Source organism: Marmota marmota, unplaced genomic scaffold (assembly GCF_001458135.2).
Source record: "Marmota marmota marmota unplaced genomic scaffold, marMar, whole genome shotgun sequence".
Lineage (NCBI taxonomy): Eukaryota > Metazoa > Chordata > Mammalia > Rodentia > Sciuridae > Marmota > Marmota marmota.
In genome coordinates this window covers 43,702,327-43,724,322 of record NW_026000174.1, presented here as the reverse complement: position 1 = coordinate 43,724,322, position 21,996 = coordinate 43,702,327, and the positions used below count along the sequence as shown (strand labels likewise).

The 21,996-nt window shown below is 33.6% G+C and overlaps 1 protein-coding gene across 1 annotated transcript in view; it reads right to left on the bottom strand.

Annotated features, from left to right (window-relative positions):
- Positions 1-21,996, bottom strand: part of Qser1 (glutamine and serine rich 1) — a 47,313-nt gene that overhangs the window by 4,001 nt on the left and 21,316 nt on the right. The window contains exons 4-11 of the mRNA XM_015477743.2: positions 15,133-15,458; positions 13,803-13,919; positions 13,092-13,225; positions 12,063-12,277; positions 7,030-7,167; positions 4,893-4,990; positions 3,196-3,348; positions 1,895-1,990 (exon numbers count right to left, since the gene is read on the bottom strand). Coding sequence (XP_015333229.1) covers positions 1,895-1,990; positions 3,196-3,348; positions 4,893-4,990; positions 7,030-7,167; positions 12,063-12,277; positions 13,092-13,225; positions 13,803-13,919; positions 15,133-15,458 — 1,277 coding nt within the window. The remainder of the gene's footprint in view (positions 1-1,894; positions 1,991-3,195; positions 3,349-4,892; positions 4,991-7,029; positions 7,168-12,062; positions 12,278-13,091; positions 13,226-13,802; positions 13,920-15,132; positions 15,459-21,996) is intronic.

Genomic DNA, 21,996 nt, shown 5'->3' with positions numbered 1-21,996 from the left:
CAGACGTGGTGGCACACTATAATCCCAGAGGCTTGGGAGGCTGAGATAGGAGAATTGTGAGTTCAATGCCAGTCTCAGCAACAGAGAGGTGCTAAGCAACTCAGTGAGACCCTGTATCTAAATAAAGTACAAAATAGGGCTGGGGGATGTGGCTCAGTGGTTGAGTGACCCTAAGTTCAATTCCTGGTACCAAAAAAAAAAAGAATATAAGTAACAATAAATGTTGGAGAGGACTGGGGAAAAGGTACATTCAAACATTGCTGGTGGGACTGCAAATTGGTGCAACCACTCTGGAAAGCAGTGTGGAGATTCCTCAGAAAACTTGCAATGGAACCACCACTCCTCAGCATATACCCAAAGGGCTTAAAATCAGCACTATAGTGATGCAGCCATAACAATGTTCATAGCAGCTTAATTCATTTTTTTAAATTTAGACAATATATTTTTTAAGTTGTTGATGTACCTTTATTTTATTTATTTGTATGTGGTGCCGAGAATTGAACCCAGTGCCTCACCGATGCCAGGCAAGTGCACTACCATTGAGCCATAACCCCAGCCCCAGCAGCTCAATTCATAACAGCCAAACTATGTAGCCAACCTAGGTGCTTTTCAACAGATTAATGGATAAAGAAAATGTGGTACATATACATAATGGAATGTTTACTCAGGTGTACAGAATGAAGTTATGGCATTTGCTGGTAAATGGATGGAACTGCAGAATATCATGTGGAGTGAAATAAGCCAATCCCAAAAAACCAAAGGCCAAATCTTTTCTCTGATATGTGGATGCCAACACACAATAAGGGCAGAGGGGGAGGGAAGAACAGTTCGTTGGATTAGACAAAGGGGAATGAAGGTAGCAAGATGGGACTAGAAAAGACAGTAGAATTAATCAGACATAACTTTCCTATGTTCATATATGAATACAAGTGAAACTTCACATCATATACAACTACAAAAACAGGATCCTATAGAATAAGTTGTATTCTTTGTATGTATAGTATGTCAAAATACACTCTACTGTCTTGTATATCTAAAAAGAACAAATGAAAAAGAAAAAGTACCACATTAACTTTTACTTCACTTTATACTCAACCCCCTCACAAGGCCATATGCTTTCTATATCTTCAATGAAAAGATGAATTTATTAATTCATCAACATGTACTGATTTTTTTCTTATTCCCAACCATGGAGAATGTTTACTTCAGATAAATTTAAGTGAAGTCCAATCCTATTATCATTGGCTCCATGGGGGCAGAAAGGAAGGCTAGAAAAACTGCTTCAGACTTTCTCAATTCCTTCCAATTGTGTTAAAAACCAAATGACAAATATTGAGTTTAATTCTGTATTTCAGATCACTGTGAAAATAGTCAACATATTTTGCGTCACCACCTTTGCTAGACTATACTAGACTACTAAAACATCAGATGTAGCTTTGCGACAACTTAACCTTTTACAATTAAAAAGCTGATATCAAGCGGGATAAGGCAGTGAGATAGCAGAGCAGTGACTAAACTGAATTAAAACAGGATCATTCTATGAGAGAACAAAATGCAATAAAACTACTTATTATGGCAAGGCAAAGCAAGCACTAGCAGCTTAAAAACCTTACCAGTTGCATACTCAAGAGGTGGTAAAGCTGATGAGTCAGTACAAAACACAGCAGGGAAACTCAAACCAACATATCTAGTTGTCACAGAAGTATATAGGAAATTTTATTTATATATATATATATATATATATATATATATGTATATATGTATATGTATATATAATATTCACACACACATTTTACAACAATTCTTTCTAAAGCATTCACAAATACTATAGGTAGAGTCTCCTTAAGTTCAGAAAAGCACACATTTCTTTTTTGAATAAATGAAAAGACATTACCTCCTCCTTACATATCAGATAAACATGATATTTATAATGATGGAGTGAATGATATAAAGAATACAACTGTATTTTCTCTGGATCAACAGCAAACTCCTATAAAAAGAAAAAAGTTTATAGATATATTTTCTGTAACATCTGAGATAAGAATACTTTTGGGAAAATACTGGATCAAAAGTCTCATGGTAATTCTAAAAATGATTTATGTGGCTAGGTATTAGATGGTACAGAGGCACATTAAAAATAAGTTATTTTTAAGTCTTCTTTTTAAAAATTAACAAAATAGAAAAAATTTTTAACACTATAGAAAATTTTAATTAAAAACATGACTTATTTCTACCTCCCCACCCTTTCAAATATAAATTATATGAAGCCAGGAATTTTTTAACTAGTTTTTACTGTTGTATCCCTATTACTTAGAATTTTATTTGGCACACTAAGAGCCTATAAAGAATTTTTTGAAAGAATTAATAAATCTGTCTCTTCTTCAAAAGTAAATATTACATTGTCCCCATGATCCTTTATCTAACTTCATACTAGCAGCTGATAAACTGGATTGCTCTTACAATTGTGAAATGAGCCAAAGGCATTTGTGAATGTTATTTCTATAGAATACTTTTTTTTTTTTTTTGTGGTGCTGGGGATCGAACCTAGGGCCTTGTGCATGCAAGGCAAGCACTCTACCAACTGAGCTATATCCCCAGCCCTAGAATACATTTTTTGATGGAGCTGTTATTATGTGAAACTGTTTTCTCAAAAGGTTATAAGAATTTATACTGTGTTTAAAGATGAACAAATTCCAATTTTAATGACTCTGCAGGCATGAAATCAATATTGCATCTTATGAAGTATGGGCATCCTCATTTATCTGTACACATGTGTATTCAATGACAAAATTATAAAAAGGTAATACATACATTAATTAGCTTGTTAGCCATTCCAAAAGTATAATATTTTAAAATATGTTGTACATGATAAATATATACATAATTTTAATTTTTCAATTAATAACAATCATATACAAATGTATAAGCATAAGCACAGGATTATTCTTTCCTTATTAGTCTATTTTAAAACTCTGTGAGCACTTACTATATGCTAAATACTGTGCCAGGCACTGGAGAAAAACAATAAACAATACTAAGTCCCTGTTCCTCAGGTTAGAGTTGTTTATTCCTACCTAAAAAGTATTTATACTTAATGACAACATAGTATAAAATACTTGCTTATTTCAATGTTTTAGGTGGGAACTGTATTATTAACTGGAAAAGGTATACTTTCATTAATCAATATATCCTTACCTGTGCAGATTTAGAGGTTGTTTTAGAAGTCCTTAGAGTTTTCTTATTATAAGCTTTGCCATTCATTTTGATTTTAGAAATAGCAGATCCTCCACTTTTTGTTTTAGAGTCTCGAGTAATTATTGTTAGTTCAGGAAAACTTTCCAAAGCATTCTTTAAAACAATGAAGCATAATAACTATCAGAAGAAAACTAACCTGAACTATTTTCAATATTCAAAATACTCTCTCTCTCTCTCTCTCTCTCTCTCACACACACACACACACACACACACACGTGTACGTGGTAGGGGGTATAGACACAGCTACAAATTCTTTGCACCTCCTCCCATCAGATGTGGAATCTATTTTCCCATCCCTTGACTCTCTGGGCCAACTGTATGGCCTGCTTTTTAAAGCAAAAGCAAAAGCACACTACACCGTAGGGACTCTTGAACAAGACAGAATTCTTCCTATTTATGCCTCACTGGCTTCAAGGCAGGAGAAAGAGGGACACATATAAGTTACTTCAAAGCTCTTCTACTTTAAGAATTTTTAATACCCTGAAATAAAGCCAAGCCCTGCTATAAAACAGTCATCTGATCCCGGATGAAGATGAGGACAAAAGACAACAAAAAGCTTATAATCCTTCTCTGGCTTTGACACTTCTCATTCTTCTTTTAAATGCACAAAAAGCACTGCTAAGATAAGATCTTAAAACACAGCTTGATGAATTTTCTGTACATAAAAACAGCTTATGGTAGCTAACACTGATAATATGGTGGCCATGTGGCAGAACCAAGTCCACTGCCATATTTATGCCCTTACCTACTTGGCAAATCATCCCGACATAAAAAGCTACAAACAATAACTGAATGATACGTGTAGCTAAATTTAACTAGTTTCATTATAGTTTTATAAATTAGACTGTGGTACCAGGAACATTTATTGTTTTGACACTAAAAGGATTAAAGTACTGCCACTATATTTACAATTCAGAATGTGGTCCTTATTTGATAATCTCAACTGTTAACTGTTAAAACGTTTGAGGCCATTCTTTGCCAAACACATATAGTTCCCTAGCACTGGCATTATGGCCCTGATAATAGTACATTTTCAAAAATGATAAATTTTTCTTATGTAAATGTAGTATGGAACAAAGTGTCATTTGATGCAAACAATAAAACTTTTGGCATTTCCTATTAGAGTGAGCTATCACTACTTTCTAGTATTGTTCTTTTCTTGGATTATTTGTACTTTATCAGAATTCTCATGCTTTGCATTTAAAACATGCCCAGAGTAATTTTGCATCCAGATTACTAATTGCAATAAATGGAATCTAAAGACTATAACTGGATTCTAAATTTAGAAACCATTGGCACTAGGTCAGTGGAGATGAAAGAAAATATAAAACTTTCCAGTGAGCACAAGATGCTAAAGATAACATAAAGCATGTGGTTTTGGGAGGAAAATAGAATATCATTAACTTCAAAGGCTTCAGGACTCACTCCAAAAATCACCATGAACATCATGAGAAACTGTGCTAATTATTTCTAAGGAACAGAACTTTTTTTCTTTTTTTGTACTGGGGATTGAACCCCAGGAGTACACTGGGATTACAGGCATGCAGCACTGCACCTGGCCATACATTTTCCTTCCTATTGTATTTAGGGCTATGATTGTTACTGAGTTTTGCTAATAAATAATCTAAAGGAAATACCTTGAATGATTGATCCAAATGAAGATTCAAAAGCAGTCTCTTTCGGTTATCATTTAGCATGCCATCTATTTTTTTCATATGAGGTAAAAGTAGCTCATCTGAAATAACATAATTTATTTTAACAGAATAAACTATCAACTTGTTAAAATTCCAACTTTTTCTCAAAACATTTATATGTTAAAATTTAAATTCATTGGCTTATGTAAAATATTGCTTATGAAAATGGAAATTAAGATTTCTGAATAAAGGCTAACTTGTAAAATAAATTTATAATAGAATGTGAAAAACAGGCAGCATAGTATGATAATGGGATATGTTCTGCAAAAGTACTGGGTTTTAGTTGAACTAGAACTAATCCATGACAGCAATGTGATCAACTGGCAAGGTGCCCAATTTCTACACATCTCATTTACTGTCTGAACAATAACAGTGATTACTCAGTATAAATTGGTCATCATTAGTTTTATAAATCACCAGTATGACCAAGAGACATTCCTTTTTATTAAATGCAGTGCTGGAGACTGAACCTGGGACCTTATGCATGCTAGTTAAGTGCTTTACACTGAGTTGCAACCCCAGTGCTGAGGTATTCTTAATTCACTGTCATTTGAAGCAAAGAAAAAGTAGGGTGAGAAAAATGAGCAAAACTCAGTGTCAAAAATATAAGAGTCAAAGGGCTGAGGTTGTGGCTTAGCAGTAGAGCGCTTGCCTAGCACATGTGAGGCACTGGGTTCGATCCTCAGTACCACATGAAAATAAATAAATAAAATAAAGGTATTGGGTCCAACTGCAACTAAAAAAAAAAAAAGTCAAATTTTATAAAAGGAGAAAAAGTGTGAAAAAGATCCCCATTTGAAACATTTTACTTCCTTTTTTTTTTACCTCTCTGAACTTTAAGCTTTTAAGAAAAGTACTTTCAAAATATAAATTAATTGCCCCTAGTACAGAATTAAATACTTTAGGTTATTAAACTATTTCTTAATTTACCAACATAGTAATACATAATATTTTATACTATTAATTGTTTTCAATGATCTTTCTGAAAAAATATAAATACTTCTCAGAGTCTAGGTTATAAACTTCATAGCTGAATAAAATGAATGCTTACATATTTAGAATATGAATACAAGCATGGCAACTTGAGAGAGAATGGCTCCTTACAAAAAAGTCCTTGTTGAGAAATACTTCCTAAGGTTGCTGCAACATACCTCATAGTTTAATTTTGCCTGACTAGTAAGGATTAAATCTAACCAAATGCTATTTACATTTCACAAAAACAAAAAATATTTTTTTTTCTGGTACCAGTGATTGAACTCAGAGGCACTCGACTACTGAGCCACATCCCTAGCCCTATTTTGTATTTATATTAGAGACTGTGTCTCACTGAGTTGCTTAGCACCTCGCTTTTTGCTTTGAACTTGAAATCCTCCTGCCTCAGCCTCCCCAGTCGCTGGGATTACAGGTGTGTGCCACCACACCCAGCTCACAGAAACAAATTAAACATCTGTTAAATTACTTATCTTCCAGTATAACCTTTTTGATTTCTTTCCCCTTATATAAAATAGAGGAAAATCAGAAAGCATTGATAAGCAATAAGTATATAAAATCTTTTTTTTGATAGTGGTGGTGCTGGGGATCGTACCCAGGGCCTTGTTCATGCGAAGCAAGCACTCTACCAACTGAGCTATACCCCCAGCCAAAAATCTTTTATAATAGACAAAAATGACTACTACAAGAAAATTCTTTAACTAAAGATAAAAATATACAATTTTTATGCCTTTATCATCCGGTTCATTTATCCAACTATTAGAAAACAGTATATCGAAATATGGATTTTCATGTAACAGAGACACTCAGTAAAATACTAATGAGGATCATATACATTTTGGAAGGAATTCAAAGAAACAAATGAATAATAATTTTTCCCTGAGTAGGAAGTAATAGAAATACTTTAAATATAAAGTTTCTCTAGTCTTCAGACAATGAATGAAAAGAATATGACCATTTTCTAGAGTGAAGGCATAATGAACTTAACTGACAATTTACAGATATATATTATACAAACCACACATAAACATATAACTAATAGGTAACAAGTTTTTAAAAAGTCCAGAAAGCACTACTTAGTAGACTGTACCATTGCTCTTCTCTAAGGCTTGCATTGTGTCAGGGTCCAGGGCAATGCTAACAAGCAATTCCATGTAACTCTTAAAAGTTTCTTTCATTGCTCTTGTGTTCAAAAAGCGAGTGACAAAAGGAGCTGGAGGATCGAATTCTGGGATGAAGAAAAGATGAAAAATTAAATTTTCCTTCCTAACAACTTTTATAATATTTTTCTCTATAACAGGAGCCTACAAGCAGATGAATGATTCAAGATACAGTTTCTTTCAATTAAAGGCTTTCTTAGCCTCCCTTTAAAATCACCCTAGGTAAGATACTTTGAAAGTTGGTTTGCACATCACAACCACTGAAGAACTTTTACAACAGAATAAAAAAACAGACTGCTAGGTTTACTAAAAGAGAATCTTTGGTAGTGGTGTGGTAAGAGTGACAATTAAGTTTAAACATTATACTTTTAAAAAGCTTCTATGTGATTCTGAGACCTAGCACCAGTTTGCCATCTGGAAATATAGGCCAGGTAAGAACCCATGTCTCTCCCCTTGGCCCATACCATAGACACCTGCCGTTCTGTCATGCCACTCTAGTCTTGATGGTTTCTCTGTTTAGTTTGGTAAGAAACCCATTTATGAGTTAATATATAGAGATTTCTCTTGCATTTCTACACTTAAATTACTTCAGAATTCTAATATTACTACAGTAATATTAAAATTAAAAAATGTAAACATAGCCCATATAGAGAGGAAATTTTACTTAAATTCAATGGCAACAACTCTATGATTTAAGAAGTTTGCTTCAATTTTGACATTTCTGTAACTATTATTAGAGCCCTTTAGCAGTCTCTGGCATCAAGGCTCTTTTCATAATACTAAGATGCTATGTATATTATTCACTATGTGGGCATTTGCAGAAGAAATATTAGGTAAAACTACAGATTCCTTACAATGAATCAAGGCAGTGTCACCAAATTATACTAGTAGTTATACACTTCATCACAACTTTGTCTCATTAGTGCCAAGCATTTGCAGGGGGAAAAAGCTAGTTTCACTTAAGAATAATCCTCAATGAGGCAGTAAAAACTATTACCTTAAGAGCACCCATATGATCGAGTAATGAGACAAATTAACTAGTTTTTCCCAAAACATTTTTTTTTTAATTTGGAAAAATGACATACTATGTTTTTTAGACTTGAGTATTTTCTTTAAAATTAATGAAGTGAATCTGTTGCTTCAAGGAAAACAACTGACAGTATTTGTATTTATTGTCAGTGATAAAATCTGATGTACTTTATTCTACACTGTGTTCAAGACTTTACTGATGAGATTGGTAGCAAGATTAATGTTATTTTTGATACTATAAAATGAAATATATATCCTAAATATAATGTCTAAAATCATAATGTTTTTAGAAGAAAACACAGGATCCATGTTCATAACCTTGGATTTGGCAATGAATTCTAACTATTACAACAAAGCACAAGAAACAAACAAACAAAAAAAACCCAATAAGACAAATTGGGGTTCATTAGAATTTAAAATAAATGAAAAAACAGCCTACTTAATGGAAGGAAATATTTCAAATCAGATAAGAGTTTAAAGTCTAGAGTATATAAAGAACTCCTACATCTTAATAACAAAATTAAAAGAAAAATCAAAACTACAATGAGATACCACATTTAAAAGAATAGCTATGTTTTTTGTTTTTAAAGTGTTAGGATGTGGAGAATTGAAACTGTCGTGCATTCCTGCTTAGGATATAAAATAGTGCAACCGTTATGAAAAACAGTTTGATGGTTTCTCAAAAATTTCATCAATGAATATTGACATGATACAGTAATTCTATTCCTAGGTATATACCCAAAATAATTGAAAATACGAACTCAGATACTTATATGCCAATGTTCATTACAGCAAATTATTCATAATAGTGAAAAAATGGAAACAACCTAAGTGTCCATCAAGAGATGAATGGGTAAACCAAATATGATGTAACATACAATGGAATATTATAGAGCCATAAAAAGAATTGAATATTCTAATTATTCAGCTATAAAAAGAATGAAGATATGATATATGGTACAACACAGATAAAACTCAAAAACAGTATTCTAAGTCAAAGAAGCCAGACACACAAAGACAAATTCTATGATTTCATATATATGGTCAAATTAATAGAGATAAAAAAAATATAAGTTACCATCCGCTGGAAGAAAGGGTGAATGGAGAGATATTGCTTAACGGGCACAGAGTTTCTGTTTGGCTAATTAAGTTTTGGAAATAGGTAGTGATGATGGTTGCAGAACAATGTGAATGTAATTAATAATACCAAATTGTACACTTATAACTACAATATCATCAAAATGACAAATTTTATGTTTATGTATTTAACTATAACTTTTTAATTTGAAAAAAATAAAATGTGTGAATTTTTGGAAGATCTATATCACTGAGATAATATTTCCACACGGTCAATTAATATGCCATGAAACCACGCATGCATGAAAAATACATTCAAAGGGCAAGACAAATCAACAGGTTTTAATGTAACAACAGAGCATGAACAGTTCAAAAAACTGTCATTTGTTGGGCTGGGGTTATGGCTCAGCGGTAGAGCGCTCACCTCGCACGTGCAAGGCCCTGGGTTCGATCCTCAGCACCACATATAAGTAAATAAAATAAAGTTATTTAAAAAAGTTAAAAAAAACTGTCATTTGTTAAGTTTTGAGTAGCAAATAAAAATATTCATAATGATTATAATACTATTCCCTTTCCCAACTATATAACTTTATGGTGCTAAGTTTTGCTCATATACATTAACCAAAATAATATATAATAACTGAAGATAGAAGCAGATTTGAAAGTAGAATTCATGTTAATAGTTTTAAAAAACAGTTGTTTAAAAAAAAGTGTTAATAAGTAGAACTCCAGTTTATTTTAAATATTTTAAAATTTTGTTTTAAATTGCTATTTAGTAAATATCAATAGATTTAACCCACATAAACCTAAGTATTTGAAATCCTCAATAATCTGAGGACTTTAAAGGTGCCCTGAAACAAATAATTTACAAATGAGCAGAATATAAATCTGTTATCAATATTTACCTTCTTAAAAGCACTAAAATACTTACTTATGAGTGACATCTAGTGGTCACTCAAGTTACCAATGGAAGAAATTTTTTTCTCATTGTCATTTGAAGAAACTGCTAATTGCAAATTCAGAACTCAAACCCCTCTATTCTTTTTAAACCCCTCCTCTTTCTTTTTGCAGTGCTGGGGATTAAACACAGGCCTCTGCCTGCTAGGTAAGCACTCTACCAGACTGAGCTATACCTCCAGACCCCTCAAACCGTTCTATTATTATAAGCAATAGGCAGGGCAGCTAACTACAAAAATTACACATAATGCTTTCAAATACATACTCAAAGTACTGAACCTTCTTAAAAATTCTCATGTGTACACTTTTATTTCACAAACAGCTTTTTAAAACAACACATTTAAAATAGACTTCAGCACTGAAAGAATTTTTATTATGACTTTATTTCTAATCAAATAATCTCTAAGATCATCTCTCAAGCAGTGATACTTGGAACTCAGAAACCATTCTTGACAACAACCTTAACCACAACCACCAAACAATTTATCATTCAAGTTTTCCCAAGATTACATCCGGAATTTCAACTCTGTCTTCTTTCCTTCATCCTTATTGCCTCTATTTAGCTTCAGATTCAATTTGTGCCTGAAACCATGCCTTGTAAAATTCAAATTTTACCATGTTGCTTCCCTATTTAAATCCCTCCAAGGACTGTCCGTTGCTTTTCAGTTTAGGTGTGGCATACTTGGCCTTCCATCACCCCTTTATCTCTTCCTATCTTTAACTTTATGCTCCAGGAGAACAACATATTTTCTCTGTAAAGGACCATATTAAATATTTTAGGTTTTGTTGGTCATAAGGTCTCTACAGAAACTACCCAAACCTACCACTGTAGTGGAAAAGAAACTGTATGGAAATACATACATTTCCAAACAGTGTCTTTGGGCCATGTTCCAATAGCACTGTTATATAACAGTCTGGTTGCAGTGGTGCACGCCTGCAATCCCAGCGACTCAGGAAGTTGAGGCAGGAGGATTGCAACCTCGTGATCAGCTTCAACAACTTAGTGAGGCCCTAAGCAACTTAGCGAGACCCTGTTTCAAAATAATACATAACGTAAAGGGCTGGGAACACTGCTCAGTGGTAAAGGGACCCTGACTTCCATCTTCAGTAATTCCCCTGCCCAGTCAATAAAAAAGGCTGATGACAAGATTTGGTCTATAGCCATAGTTTGCCAGTCTCTGCCCTTGAATTGCTTACAATTTCTTGCATACATCACACACCAAGGTTTGATAGAAAATGGAATGTGTGCTGTATATTCTTATGTCTTAAAAATTATATCAGTTTTAATTTCCAGTACACTATATTAACAAATATAAATACTCTACATAAATGCCCTTTAAGATTTTCTACAGTTTTTTTTTTAGAGTAACAAAGGATTCTAAGGTCAGAAAGTTTGATAACTGCTTATCTGTTTCATTGCAATTTTCTCATTCTATAAAAAAGAAAATGAAGGTATATCTTAGTCATGGGCACATGGTTGGCAGAAGCATATACAATTATTATGCATTGTATATATGTCAGAAGTAGATATTATTTTATATGTTTATATATGTCATATTAATTATAGTTTTAAGTTGCTTCTTATTTAATGCTTTTCTTCTGGCATTAACAGAGACTTAGAAATTTAGAACTGGAAGACTGTTAGAACATTCTATCTACAAACTGACATAACTGAGGCTAGAATTCAAAAAGATGAGTTGTTTTTCTATTAAGGCTGAGTGTGTGGGCCATCTGAACTTTACTTAGTGTGTTTTTTTCCCCCCTAAAAGCATAAGCAGAACTTGTAAGGTAGATAAATGCTGTAAAGAACAAATGAATTTTACATCTTCAGCATCATTGTTCCTTCCCTTCATGCAGACTGTCTGGAGGTATCAAGGTGCTCACTGTGCGGAGCACTCACCCTCGTCATCGCTACTACTAGAATGGATCTCAGGAGATGAATCAGACTGCGAAGATGAAAATTCTTCTTTCCATTTCTTGCGTTTCTTTGGTGGTGGCTCAGCTTTTACTTTTAGCTGTTTAACTTTGGGTTTCACAGAAGGAGCTTTTGTTGCAGTTTTTGATGCTGGAGGATCAGAAGTTTTACTGCTACTACTTGGCTTAGGCTGAACAGTTCTGTAATGTTACAAACAAACTTCATTAATACACTAAATCTTGTAAGACTAAAATAAATTAGGAAAAAATAGTGAGAATCACAGAAGAAAAAATTATTTAAAAACCCTCACCAACTCTTCCAAACTAAAATATATGCCCAATACATCAATAGTGACTCCCAGGAGGGTGTGGTGGTGCATGCCTCTAATCCCAGCAGGCTTGGGAGGCTGAGGCAGGAATATCGAGAGTTCAAAGCCAGCCTCATTTTATGGACAAAAAAGAGGACTTCAGAAAAATTTCTTCTCTATGTTACAAAGACCTTTTCACTCTAAAATTCAATTATTTTCTGTATACTATATGTTTCCATAAAAGGACTAAGGCAAAGAAAAGAATGGTTATTTCATCACAGTATGAGTTTTCTAGTGTCCACCTCATTCTTTCAAAAGAATCACTATTTCAACAGGTACTAAAATTTTCAGAACTATCTATTGTAACATCAAAAACAAGTCAGGCGAGGCACAGTGGCAGATGCCTATAATCCTAGCAGCTGGAGAGGCTGAAACAGGAGGATAGCGAGTTCGAAGCCAGCCTCAGCAATGGAGGCGCTAAGAACTCAGTAAGACCATCTCTAAATAAAATACAAAATAGGGCTGGGGATGTGGCTCGGTGGTTGAGTGCCCCTGAGTTTCAATCCCTGGTACCAAAAAGCAAACAAACAAACAAATAAATAAACAAACAAATCAGTCTCTTCAACTGATACAATCTTTTTTGTACAATGATATTGCCAAAAATAGGCCTATAAAAATGTAAAAATATTACAAAAGAAAACAAATACCTAATAGTTTGTGAAGGCTTATTTCTTGGTTTTTTGGAACACACACGGACATATTCCTTTTTGTTTGCATTTTCAATGAACTTCACATATATCCTTTTGTATTTAGTCTTTGCATCTCCAAAATATCCAAGGTACTAAGGAAAGAAACACCTTGAATTACATAATTGTACAATCTACACATAAATATTACTTTGTTGTCTGGATTCTCACTTGCATCCTTCATCTTCCCTGAAATGCAGCTCTGGCCAAGCTAGTTTTACCCTGAATAAAAATGATTCTAGGCTCATTTTTGACTGTAAGCCAATCCATATGGTTATAAAAGCAATCTCATTTGACAGATGCTTAGCTACTCAAATCTACTGAACAGCTATGAAAGTACAAAAGAATAACTTCTATCAGTCTTCTGGTAACTCAGGATATTTGGTACAATAATCAATACAAGAGCTCACGAGTCCATGTGAAACCTTTAGTCTAACACTAATCCCTTTCCTTTATTTAAAAAAAAAGTTAAGCAACAGTCATTAAATTTTAAATAGCTAGGATTTACTGATTTTATTTTTAAATTACACTATCAGAGTTTCATATACTATGTAGTTCAAATATTTTAAAATATTTAATATAAAATTTATTTAAATCTAAAATCATTCTATATTTTCTCCTGGATCATTGTTGAAATATAGGAAGGCTAACATAAACAAGCATTTTACTTACACTATTTGTGGCTGCAAATTCTCTTTGCCCATCTCGAACTTCTGGAACAAATTTCTGTAATAAAGCTTTTTGTACTTTCCAAATAGCTGGGGGCTCTTTTCCTGTTTTTAAAGCCTCCTGTTGTAAGAAATTATTTATATTTTAGATTTATAGAATATCTTAGAGCTGAAAGAAATATTAAAAACCTCTTCGATCATTTATTTCTAATTACTACTGTATTTCTGTTATAATTATTTTTTTTCCCTTGCAGTGTTAGGATCAAATCCTGGGTTTCGAGCATGCTACGGAAGCATTCTACCACTAAGTTGTACCCCTAGCCCCTAGCAATAACTCTTATAAGCTGGTTATGTTATTCAGTCTCTGCTTAAATTCTTTCAAAAATAGGGAGCTCACTAACACAAGTAGCACATTAACTTTTTGTTGGAAAATCTTCTGCTAATGATATTGTCATATATTATTTATGCAATGTTATAAAAGTATATACATATTTCAAAAGACCAGAAACAAATATGCTAAAATATTTACAGTAGTTGATTATGAATGGAAGGAATATAGTTATTGAATGCTATGTTTTTGTTCTAGCTAATGCCATTCTGCTCTGCTCCAATGTAAGAAGAAAAAAAAAAGATAAAAGCATGGGAGGGGAGGGGAGGGGAAGGGAGGGGGGATAGTAGAGGATAGGAAAGGCAGCAGAACACATCAGACACTAGTATGGCAATATGTAAAAAAGTGGATGTGTAACCGATGTGATTCTGCAATCTGTATAAGGGGTAAAAATGGGAGTTCATAACCCACTTGAATCAAATGTGTGAAATATGATATGTCAAGAACTATGTAATGTTTTGAACAACCAATAATAAAAAAAAGATAAAAGCAAAAGCAAGCTAACAAAAATTCAAAAATGTATTATCTTAAGCATGACTAAAATTTTCTTATTTAAAGTTATGAAATTAAGTCTAAATTATATTTTTACATGATAGTCCTGTTATTTTTCTTTAAGCTTTAAAATTATATAAATTACCATTTTCTATAAAAAGTTCTAATAACATATTGAGTTGGAAGCCTTGAAAAACTTAACATTTCAAAACTACGGTAATTACTAGCATCAACTGAATCTGACAGGTCAGAAACACATCACATCAAGATAAAGTTAAAACCATTTTCAATGATTTCCTTTTTCAAAATATCTAACATCTACTTACACTTAGAATAATTGTAAAAATATAACACTTGTAATGGAAGGTAGATGAATGCTAATGAAGTCATCATGAAGGCTATAAATGCACTGTAAGTGAACTACAACCTTTAAACGTGTGAATGTTCACATCACCTTAAAAGTCTCTATGTCTTCTATCTTTACCACAAATTCATCACGCTCTCTGTATTGGCCTTCTCCTCCACTTTCTGTGTTTTCTTCATCTGTAAAACCTTCTATGGCAACAGTGTCCTGTTCTTTTGCAAACTGTTGTGAAGGAAGATCATCATGATCAACGGCTTTTGGGGGTTCTGTAGAATTTATATTTTCCAGAATGTTTACTGCAGATGAAGTAGATTGGAGAGATTCTTGCTTAACTGTACCCACAGTGGTGGAGGTAGTAGTGGTACTAGGAGTACCGGCAGATGGGCTAGTACTTGCCACCTGTAGGGCTTCTGAAACTAAATAAAGTAAATGCAAATCAGTAATACAAATATTTAAAATTTACATGTTTTGAGTAAAATCTGAACAATTTAAAAAGAAAAGTGTGATTATTTTTGCAATGAAATAGTTGAAGCAGTCAAAACCATTGGAAGAAATTAAGAATAGCTGACAATTTCCAAGAATCAAAGTTGTGAGAACTGAATCTGGATGACAAGAAGATTGCAATGCAAACCTGCACGTATGTATGTATGTAGTATGTATCTTTATCCTCAACTCCACTTTAGGTAGAACAAAGACATATTAAAAGAATAATCACATAAAAGTGATATACGGAAAGGTCAGGCAACTAAATCTATAAAGAAGTCGTAGAAAATGAAAGGCCAATTAGATGTGGGAGAGGAAAATATCCCCCAAATACTATAAAACAACACTAGAAACAAATGGAGGGAAGGTATAAAGAAATATGTCAACAAATCAAATAACCTAGATGAAATGTGTCCCTAGAAGATACAAACTACTAAAAAGGCCTCAGGAAGAAAGGGAAAATCTAAATAGACTAATATATATATATCCATCCATATATCCATCCATCCCCCAGGATAGTAGAAGAGCAAATAAATATATATAAAGTAGTTTAGAAGCATCCTACAAACAACAAGCCAAATGGCTTTAATGATGAATTCTATCAACAGAGAATTAACACCAATCCTTTACAAACTCCAAAAAATAGGAGGAAACAATTCCCAACTCATTTTATAAGGCCATTATTATTCTAATACAAAAACATGAGAAAACTACAGACCACAACATAAGCACAAAAATCCTGAACAAAATACAAGCAAATTTGCTAATATATAAAAAGAGTTATATAGGAGCTAGGGACATAGTGGTTAAGTGCATGGTTAGCAGGCATGAGGCCATGGTTTCAATGCCTAGAACCAAAAAAGGAAAAACAAAAAAAAAAGAATCACACAGTCATGACCAAGTGGGGTTTATCTTAGGAATACAGGTTAGCTTAATATTTTCAAATCAATGCTGCCCCCTTTCGGTGACTCTAGACACTAAGGTAGGAGGATCCCAAGTTCGAGGCTAGCCTCTAAAGCTTGGTGAGTCTCTTCCTTGAAATAAAAAATAGAGTTGAACCCAGTGGCACTCTACTACCATATGTGGCTCAGTGGTAGAGTGCCCCTGGGTTCAATCCTAGTACCACAAAAGAGGGGGAAGTCAATCAACACAATATACTATGTTAACAGAACAAAGAACTAAACCAAAGGATCATCTCAACACATGAAATAACACATTTGACAAAATTTAATACCCTTTCATGATAAAACAAACAAAGAAACAAACCTAAAAACAGAAGAGAATTTACCCAAATGATAGAAGATATCTAGAGAAAACTCACTATCACCATACTTAATGTTGAAAACTGGATGCTTTCTCCTAAGAAAGATATTTAAAGAAAAAAAACTACCTCCATTTGTTGATGACAGATCTTGTATATATAGAAAATTCTAAGGAATTTACTAAGACAGAACTAGTAAATGAGTTCAGCAAGACTGCAGGGAACAAGACCAATATATTTAACAATCAAATGTATTTCTATAATACTTAATACTTAAAATACATAATACTTAAAATGAAAAATCCCAAAATGAAAATAGAAACATAATTTACAACAGTACTGAAACAAAATATTTAGGAATAAATTTAAAGAAGTGCAAAGCTTACACTGTAAAAACTAAAAAACAGTGTTGGAAGAAAATTTTAAAGGTCCAACCATATAATTAGGAAAATATCCCATGTTCATGGATCAGAAAACTCCAAAACAGTGTTCAAAGAAAATTTTAAAGGTCCAACCATATAATTAGGAAAATACCCCATGTTCGTGGATTAGAAAACTTAACATTGGGGCTGGGGTTGTGGCTCGGTGGTAGAGCGCTTGCCTAGCATGTTCGAGGCCCTGGGTTCGATCCTTGGCACCACATGAAAATAAATAAAGATATTGAGTCCAACTACAACTAAAAAAGTATATATATATACACATTAAAAAAAAGGAAAACTTAACGTTGTTAAGATGGCAATACCCCTCAAATTGATGTACAGATTCAACTCAACCCCTATAAAAATTCTAACTGTATTTTTTCCCCATAAATTGGCACACTGATTCTAAAATTCATGGAAATGAAAGAGACCCAGATAGCTGAAAAACCCAGAATAGTAGAAGAGCAAATTTGGAAGACTCACTTCCAATTTTAAAATGTACTATAAAACTACAATAATCAAGGCAGCATGATATTAACATACACAAATATAGTCATAGTCAAATATAGTCATAAAGTAGTGGAGCAGAAAGACCTTCTGGACTCCTGTATTTACAAAAATTTTCAACAAAAGTACTAAAACCATTAAGTAGGGAAAGAACAATCTTTTCAACAAATGGTGCTTAGACGCCTGGACAGCCACAAAAGAACAAAGTTGGACCTTCACTCATACCATATAGATTTAGATATAGAAGCTAAATTTTTTTTAAAAAAAATTTTAGTTATAAATGGACACAATCCATTTATGTATGTATGTATGTATGTATGGATGTATGTGGTGCTGGGGATGGAACTCAGTGCCTCATAGGTATTAGGCAAGCAATCTACCACTGAGCCACAATCCCAGCCCCCTAGAAGCTAAAATAATTAAATTCTTAAAGGAAACAGGTGTAAATCTGTTTTTGTTTTTGAAACAGAGTCTCACTAAGTTGTTTAGGGCCTTACTGAAATGTTTAGGCTAGACTTGAACTTGTGATTGTCCTACCTCAGCCTCTAAGTCACTGGGATTACAGGTGTGTGTCACCATGGGTGCCCTTGAGATAAAGTTTTAGAAATGCCACCAAGAGCATATGTGACCAAAGAAAGCAAAACAAACTTCATCCAAATGTAAAACTAATACCATCAAGAAAGTGAAAAGATAACCTACAGAATGGAAAACAATCATAAATAGTAATAATATACTTATCAAAGATTTATATCCAGAATACTAACATAACTCATACACCTCAATAATGAAAAGACAAATAATTTAAAAAATGGGCAAAGGATCTGAATAGACATTGTCCCAAGAAGATATTAAAAATAACCAGCCAGGGGCAGTGGTGCATGCCTGTAATCCCAGCGGCTCTGGAGGCTGAGATGGGAGGATGGCGAATTCAAAGCCAGCCTCAGCAATGGCGAGGTGCTAAGCAACTCAGTGAGACCCTGTCTCTAAATAAAATACAAAACTGGGCTGGGGATGTGGCTCAGTAGTTGAGTGCCCCGGAGTTCAATCCCTGGTGCCTGCCCTCTCTCCACCAAAATAAAAAAAAAGCATATGAAAGGCCACTCAAGGAGTCATTAGGTAAATGCAAATCAAAATGAGATACAACTTTTACACCTATAGGATGGCTTTAGTTAGTAATACACATGACAAGTGTCAGCAAGAATGTGGAGTAATTGCAGCCCTCATACAATGTAAATGGGAATGTAAAATAGTACAGGCTCTTTGGGTATCAAGTACAGCCATTCTTCCATTACACATGGACATATGATATGACTGAAGAATTTCACTTCTGGACATGTAGAAAAATAAAAATAAACACACACACAAAAACTTGTACATGGGGGAAAAAACAAATTTGTACATGGAACTGGGAATGCAGCTCAGTGGTAGAATGCTTACCCTGCAAGTGTGAGGCCCTGGATTCCATTCCTAGCAATGCAAAACAAACACAAAATCTTGTACATGACTGTTCATAGCAGTGGTATTCAAAACAGCCAAAATTGGGGGGGACCCCAAATGATCATTAAATGATGAATGGATAATCAGGTACTGATACATGGTAGGTACATCATGGATAAATGCTGAAAACATGCTAAATTAAGGAAGCTATCCAGAGAATGTCACCTATTATATGATTTTATATGAAATGTCCAAAATAGTTAAATCTATAAAAAATGAAAATAGATTAGTGGTTGCCTACGGCTTGATAAAGTGTTGGGATTGACTGCTAATGAGTACAGGGAATACAGGCATTTGGGGGGAAATGATGAAAATGTTCTAAAATTAGACTGTGGTGATGGTTACACAATTCTATGAAGCCACTTAGTATATTTTAAATAGGTAGATGTTATGGCAAGTAAATTATAATTCAATACAACTGATGAAAAAACTTTGAGGGCCAGACCTGATAGACAAATCCTAGGCTGAGGAACAAATATAATGTAGCATTCCAGTGGTAATTCTGAATAATACTAATGAAATAAGATAATGATAATATAAACAAAAACAGTACTAAAGACACAAAAGCCAGTGAGCCTATCACTTATACTAACCTATGCAGCAGGGGCATTTGATCATAGGTTAAATTGTAAAAGTTGTTTCTTTTAAAAATGTGAATTCTACTTGCCTAGAGTGATAGAGAACTGAGAGAGAATTAAAGCAGACCTCAGAAACACATTCTAAAATACTTCTCAGCTTAAGTAAAGCCCTGATTTTTGTTATCAGCTAGCCAACCTGTTCTCTTACCCAATTAAATCTATCCCTAAACCAGTTAAGGGAAAAGTCCAGTTGAGAAAGTATAGATGAATAAGTTTATCTGATATTAGAAGTCCATACTATAGAATTTTATCCAAATGTAATGTATCTGTAAAACTATAATTACACTATAATACTTTCTACCACAAAAATCGGTATATAAATGAACACTGACTTGTGACAGGTTCTAAATATTAGACATTTCTCACATTACAATAATTGTGAATCCAAAAATAGTATTTCAAATTTTAATGAAAAAGAATGTTCTGTTGGGTGGATACAGCATTTAAAGATTATTTGTGCATGGATCCATGAATAAATAGTACTTACTATGACAGGTTTTACAATATTTTATTTTTGTCCATTTTTATTGAAAAATAATTGAGAAACTGTGTTCATATAAATAAAGAATAAAAGGGATTTTTTAAAAATAGCAATGACAATGCATTCTACAAATATCCCCCCCTTCCCGCTTTTTTTTTTTCTTTTCTTTTTTCTGCAGTGCTAGGGATTGAACCAAGGTCCTTATGCACACTAGGCAAGTATTCTATCCCCAAGCTATATATCCAGTCCTGGGAAATACTTTCTAAGTCACATGGCAAAACAAATCCCATAGCTATCTACAGAGATAGCTATTAGCAGACCCCGAGAGAAATAAATTATAAACAACATGCTTTAGCCAGATGCAAAAAGAGGATATATGACCCCCCAAAAGATAAAAGGTATAAGAAGGAATGAAGGGTAAAGTGCTAAATACATAGGTAAATCTCAACAAGTGCTATTTAAAACACTATTAATGATGCCTTGAGTATAAATATGTAGTAACAGTAATATTTAAGATAGAAGGAGAGTAAATGAGCTTGTCAATGTTCAAAAGACAGTATTGCCTAAGAAGATACTGACAGATTTTGAGAAGCTGAAAATGCATATTGTAACCAGGAAAAGAACAGAAATACTTCACCCAAACAATCAAAAGGGTGGGAAAGAATGAAACAAGTGAAAGAAGACTGATCATGTATTGACACTTCTTTGGTTTTGTTTCTCCAAAGTGCTAGGAATTGAATGCAGAGCCTCATGCATGAACCATGGGCTATACCCTCTCCCTCTATGGATAGTTACTGAAACCAAGTGATACATAAGTTTATTTCATCATGCTAATTTCTCTACTTTTATGTTTAAAATTTTCCATTATAAAAAATTAAGCAGGTCTCTCTCTGCTTCCTGGTGCTATATCCTGAGCTGCATTTCTCCAGCACACTCTTCCACTATGATGTTCTTCTGCCTCATTTAGAGCACAAAGCAATGAAGCCAGCTGATTATGTACTGAAATTTCTGAAACCCCAGAAACAGAGTTTCACGTTTCCTTTAATTGGTGGGAAGCATGTAAACTGATTGGTGGTGAATGTAAGTCAATGTGGCGAGTGGTAAGTGGGGAGTGCTAGGGACTGAATCGGAGTGGGTTTGTTCCATGCTTTTGTATTTATGACAGGGTGTATACTGCTGTTCTGTGTAACAAAAAAGAATAAAAAATAAAATAAAACAGCATTGCTGAAAGGATGGGAAAGAATAAAATATGGAATGGAATTTAACAAAATCACATTACATGCATATATAAATGTGCCACAGGGAATTTCACCTTTATGTATGTGGAAAATACCAATTAAAAATAAATAAGTAGCTGGGCAAGGAAGAGCAATCGAGTAGAGAAAGGAGAATAGGGGGAGGGAAGAGGGGAGAGAGAGTGGAGGGAATGGTGACTGAAATAAAATTCCATGCATGTATGACTTTGTTAAAATGAACCCACTATATATTATAATGCTCTAATAAAAAAAGTAAAAATAAGAAAGCATAGATCCAAAGCTAAAAAAAAGTCAGTGTAGTCATGGAGAATTTAGGTTGTCATACAGTGCAAGGCCTACAACTGGATGCTGTATAAAAGAATGTGACTGGAAGAATTTTAAGCAATTGAAGAGACTGAGACTCAAGAACAGT